This window comes from Silene latifolia, chromosome Y, assembly GCF_048544455.1.
Source record: "Silene latifolia isolate original U9 population chromosome Y, ASM4854445v1, whole genome shotgun sequence".
Lineage (NCBI taxonomy): Eukaryota > Viridiplantae > Streptophyta > Magnoliopsida > Caryophyllales > Caryophyllaceae > Silene > Silene latifolia.
In genome coordinates this window covers 125,973,950-125,980,304 of record NC_133538.1, presented here as the reverse complement: position 1 = coordinate 125,980,304, position 6,355 = coordinate 125,973,950, and the positions used below count along the sequence as shown (strand labels likewise).

The 6,355-nt window shown below is 37.6% G+C and overlaps 1 protein-coding gene across 1 annotated transcript; it reads left to right on the top strand.

The window, feature by feature from the left end:
* The first annotated feature begins 4,966 nt into the window (after window positions 1-4,966).
* LOC141628859 (uncharacterized) lies at window positions 4,967-6,060 on the top strand. Its single transcript, XM_074441951.1, has 2 exons — window positions 4,967-5,302; window positions 5,584-6,060. Exons 1-2 carry the CDS (start codon window positions 4,967-4,969, stop codon window positions 6,058-6,060), a joined length of 813 nt encoding a protein of 270 aa, XP_074298052.1.
* The last annotated feature ends 295 nt before the right edge of the window (window positions 6,061-6,355 follow it).

Genomic DNA, 6,355 nt, shown 5'->3' with positions numbered 1-6,355 from the left:
AGTTATTATGCGTTTATATAGAAAAACTACCAAGTCCATAAGCTAAAACACGTTCACGGACTAATTAAAGCCCATGAAAGCAAAAACCACTCGATAGAGTAGTCTGAAACAACTCGATCAAGCAATTCTCCAAGTAATCTACTCGATCGACCAAAATTGTTACTCGATCGAGTAACTCCTAATTCCAGCACCTGTTGATCGAGTACAATGCTACTCGATCGACCAAGTTCGGCAATAGAAACCACTCGATCGAGTGATAAAATAGCTCGATTGAGTATTCTTCTTCCAAAACAGCTCAAACTCGTGACCGAGTGCCTCGTAGACCATTCCTTCACGCATCCCAATGCAAGATCTCACTCTGAAAAATCTCGTCTCCTCAAAATGCATGCAAAAAGGACGAAAAAGGTACGATTCCACTACTTTTACGTTCATTCCTACAAAACGGACAAAACGAACCAAAGTAGCCAATTCGGGGGCAAAATGCAATATAAACAGTACGAAAATACATAGAAATACGTGCTAAAATAGGCTAAAAAGACTATACAAAATGCACGTATCATATGACGTCTCGTGTAATTCTTTTTTTTTTCTTTTCTCAACTTGTAGCCCCAGACAAAATCAACCGACTTCCATTATAAGTAGAAGATTTTCATGTTGCGCCCACTAATCCCCATGCTTATGATAAGAGATATGATTCTTTGGATTATAAGGCCAAAATTACGTCGTCTTGCCTGAAAAATCTGCATGACCTGGCGGTAAGCAAAGCAGAAACCGCGGACATAATCCAGGTTCAATTGGAAGAGGATATTTTGGCATACGTGATATGGTTGTACTTGAGGCGAAGGCTAGAGTTTGAATTTATTGACCTTGTCGAGTTAGATGCATCTCACATTTTAGTTTAGATGAAGTAAGTTAATTAATAAATCTAGTCATTTGGTTTCACGAATAACGAAGTTTACTTAAGCCATAAATTAAATTAACATTTGTTCCATGTGACGTAAAGTAGGTACCTGTATAACCACATCAATAATGAAAGCAACATGTATTGACCTACCAGTTACGGATTCATGTGTCCTTACATGTTCTATTTGAATGCTCCTTTTACTACACAACAAGAGCAGATCCACTATGTCGCTCGTCGGTTGGTAACAGCAAAAAAACTCTTGCTTGCCCCTTATAATGAGAATGTGTATGTATACGTTATTATAATGAACCACGCTTCCATTAATTTATTAACACAATTTTATGTATACAAACTAACAACTCAATTTTTGAAACTCCATAGGAAGCATTGGGTGCTAGTGGCAATCAACACGACAACAAAAACAGTCTACTGGATTGACTCTTGCGGTGGCGAACCGTCTAACATGTTTGTATCGATGATAACTGCGTAAGTTTAATTACAACCTTTAATAATGTCATTTGTTATTGTATGACCTTTTGATTCTAATATCATTTTAATGTCACCTCAATATTATTGACCCATATACGGAGTTTATGCTAATTATAATTTTGTGTATGAATTTATGTATATGCGACACGGTGATCTAATTTAGCTTATTTGTGTGTGGTTTATATATAACAGTCTCCTTTACAGTCAGACGATAAACAATGCCCATTTTTCGTTTGTCGGTCCATGGTAGAGATTGTCCGCGGTAATTATTATACCTTTAATGCTAAGGTTAGTTTGTTTTAATAAATATTATACCATTACATTACTTTCTTGGGTTTAATTCTGTATATTTCCATTTATTCCATATATCTTGATTTCTAGCAGTTTCTGCTAAAAGTCGGTCAACAAGTGCCGAACTACACGAGCAAAGACATCAACTATGTTACAGATCAGTGGGCAATGTATTTTCTTTCACTTCTTCAGCAACCTGATCCTTAGTTCGCTCATTATGTATGTATGTGTATATATATATAGAATCAGAGTTATTGAGTTTTAATCGCCCCTGTCGTATTATTTTGATGCAGGGTTGAATTAATCATTCTGTGTATTATTTTGATGCTGAATTGAATTTTTGCAGTGCAGTGCGTAGCTGCTGAAATACTACTGGAAAAATAGCATATTCAGCAGCTGCTGGCACCTGCTAAAATTAATTTTTTTTTAAAAAAAATATATATGCAACAAAACGATAACGGGTCAGATCAGACCGTTGTTGTTGTTAATATAATGTACACTGACAACGGTTTTTCTAAATACAAAACCGCTGACAATATTTAGCTCTAATGCTATTTTCCACCAAAAAAAAAAAAGAAAACGAAACAGAACCATTGTCAGATGTACTGAATCTACAAAGGTTTTATAGTAACAAAACCGTTGTCAGATTTTTCCCTCTATTCGAGTATGATAACGAAAGTCAACCATTGTCAAATGAATTATTTAACAACGGTTGCGATCCGTTGTCAAAATTTCACTCATATGTAGGAAGATAATGAAGAAAAACCATTTCCAATATCAGGTTATGAAACGGATATGGAACCGTTCTTAAATTCTAACGATTTTCTTACTATAAAGCCGTTGTAAGTTTAATAGTTGACAACGGTTATCGACCGTTGTATTTTATATTTACTACGGTTGTTGGATCCGTTGTCAGTGATGGACAATGGTTCCGTGTGTTATAACAACCGTTTTCAGTATTTAACAATGGTAGGTTTTAAAACAGTTCCGCTTTTTAATTTAAAACGGTATTAACCATATTTACCCGTTGTTAGAGTACTCAATTGGAATAGTGCACCCTCATTTATCTAAGAGCATTAACTAAGCATTCCTAGATAAAAGAAGCTCTTACCATCTCGGATTTCCCGAGGTAGTGAATAACAAAATAAAACAAACCACAGTACTTTAAATAATATAAATGATTAATGGCCTTGTTACAATTTATTTAACCAAATAACTGAATAAGAATATTAAATACAATCTCGCAGCGGAAATTAAATAAGTGTATCATATGAATAAATTGTCTAAGTGAGCTAGACAACTAAGTGGTCCATCATCCATCCTCACGTCCCAAGCTCCCAGTCAGCTAATCTCAAGTCCCTGTTCTTTCAATCTGCTCCCCAATTAACCAAAAATATTAATTGGTTCACCACAGGACGCCATCAATTAAAGCAGGCATCAATTTTATTTGACAAGACACCAACACACGTCAACCAATGGTCGACTAGGATATATAAATAGTAGAAATAAAAAACCACCATATGTATATAACCAAATATATAAATAACACAAACACTGAGCTCAACCACATTATCCACCAGAGACTCATAGCCTGGGGCCTTCCAATAATCACATTATCCACCAGAGACTCACAGCCTGGAGCCTTCCAATACTCACATTATCCGCCAGAGATTACGCCTGGGGCCTTCCAACAATACTCACATTATCCGCCAGAGACTAAGCCTGGGCCTTCCAACAATACTCACCCATATATAATAATAAAACCGTCAAGCACTTCACAATTAAATATATTGGACACAGAATATATTCCACACCACAAATCCAAACAGAAATTATTTCTCCACCACCATATAAAACTAACAATATAAAAGCAACACATTAAGACGGTCTAGTTGAGTAAATATCCTACCTTTTTAACTAATAATTCCAAATCGCAATTCCAAGCTATAATCAAAAGTATTCCACTTCAAATCTGTCACCTAAGATAAATAATAATTATAATTACTAACTACGCCACATATTCAATTATTAATTAATTATAATTTATTAATTATTAGCATGTGTAATTTATCGAATTAAACCCGTTTCAAAAAATTAACCCAAAACCCTTAATTTACATGGTTTCAACCCGTTTAATCACCCTTTGAACCAACACCCAAAACCCATGACAACACCCTTCAAGTACACCCTAAAAACCCGCCGTAAGCACCACCTATAGACGACATATAACCTTGCCTCATTGTGGTCTGTCACCCAACACCACGGTGAGCTCTGCGTGTCACCAATCCCTTCATCGAGGCCCACAACCGCTCCAAACACCATGCCTTACACCCATTACCATGGCACAACAACAACCACACCCTCAAACTCACAGTTTCAAACAAGCACCACAACTACCCCTAACTCCACTGACCACCACCATCGTAATCTCTGACTCGCGGTGGCTCCAGTGGCGGTGTCCCTTCCCTGTCGAGGCAACAACCCTGGTCAGAACACCCTTACCAAGCCTCCACCTGTACGGTTTTAAGACAACCTAAGAAACACCCTCCTTTTTGCAATTTCTGGCAACCACCACCACCAAGGTCTCCCCTTTAACTACTTGGCACCGCCCCTGACGTCGACCCAACCACCCATGACCAACCAACCCAAACCCAGGTCAAGGCGAGTCCACAAGAGGGTTCGAAACCCATGTTTAATAACACGACCCAACCCAGTAACCACCAAAATAAACACCCCGAATAACCACACTAGGTCGGTTGTTAGCGGTCACAAAAAGGTCAGGCGAGGTCACGGTGATCCACAGCTATACCAGGGTCAAAGTCGTGGTCTCAAGGTGGTCGTTTGGTGGTCAATTTACATGGTCAAGGTGAGTAGAAACCAATTGTTTAAATTAATGAGACGTTCTTACTTTTAAGTCGATTATAGATCTTTATTCATTGTTTCCTTCTTCTAGATTTCCTTCTCTCCTCTTTTATGAACTAATTTCAGTTTTTGTGATGAATAAAGACTATGATGAGGATCTTACCATCTATTTATATTGGTAGGTTTCTTGTATAGGAAATAATTAGGAATTATTTAATTATTGTACTAATATTATTATTATTACCAATCTTACACGAGTAAACAAAGCACACGCCCCAATGTACACATGTACCCACACGGCCCAACCTAAATTCTCGACAACCATTATTTATTATTTTATTATATTATTCCGTCTTACTCTCGATTGTCAACTATAATGTCATAATTAATTATTAAAATGAGCTGAAGCTATCACACTTAATGTTTGCTGATGACCTTCTCCTTTTTTGTAAGGGTGACACTGCTTCTATTATGGTCCTTTTAAGGTCTTTTGCTATCTTTTCTTCTGCTTCTGGCCTACAAATGAACTCTACTAAGACTGATGCTTACTTTAATGGGACTCCAAAGACTCTAAAAGATGATATTTTGCAGATTTCAGGTTTCCATGAAGGTCACATGCCTTTTAAGTACTTAGGAGTTCCTATCACTTGTGGTAGAATGACAAAATCTGAATGTAATGTGTTGGTGGAGAAATTAATTCACAGGATTCAAAGTTTTGGATCTAAGAAACTCTCCTACACTGGTAGACTTTTATTGGTAACTCAGTGCTTACTGCCTTATACAACTACTGGGCTAATATTTTTCTAATCCCAAAAGGTGTACTCAATAGAATCAATATTTGTAGGAACTATCTATAGGATGGGAGTGTGGATTTTGTTAGGGTTCCTATGGTTAGGGGGGAGAAGTTTTGCTCCCCAAAGAATGAAGGGGGACTGGGTATAAAGGATAGTCAGTCTTGGAATATTGCTGCGATAGGGAAATTAGTGTAGTGGATCTATATTAGTCCAGATAAACTTTGGGTTAAGTGGGTCAACCAGATTTACTTGAAAGGAGAAGACTGGAAGGATTATAAACCCAGTGAAAACATGAGCTGGGGATGGAAATCCATCTGTAGAGTTAAACAAAAGTTGGCTTCTGGGTATCAAAATGGCCTGTGGTTACTAGACAGCAAGGGATACACAATGTGTAGTGGTTGTGATCCGGTGAGGAATACTTTTCAGACAGTTCAATGGCATCATTATGTCTGGAATATGTCGTGTTTGCATAGGCATCGGTTCATAGGGTGGCTCATTGCTAGAGAGGCTTTGCAACTTAAAGAGAAACTTTTTGCGCTGGGAATAGCTACTAATGAAGACTGCTTGCTGTGTGGTAGAGAACCTGAGACTCATGCTCATCTGTTTTGGGATTGTGATTATAGCAGGAGGATTTTTTCTGAGATTGGCAAGTTGTGCATCCTGTCTTTTCCTACATCTGATCATATGCAGTGGAGGGGACTGGTCAGAGTTCACAGCTGAAGAAGGGTGTCCTAATGTGTATATTTATAGCCACATACTATCACATATGGATGCAAAGAAACAAAGCAAGGGTTGAGGGGTGTATCCTGAGACCGGAGCCGGTTAGTATTCAGATCAGAAGAGAAGTGAGAACAAAGATTTCTTCTCGTCTTCAGCCACGGACAGATAGGAGGGACTTAGATTGGTTGAAGAGTGTAAAGTTGTTTTTGTAAACCCAGTTTGGGTATTAAAATTTTATTTGTCAGAATGGTGTAATCTGTAATTGATTACTTGTTTTAATGAAAGCTTACATTTC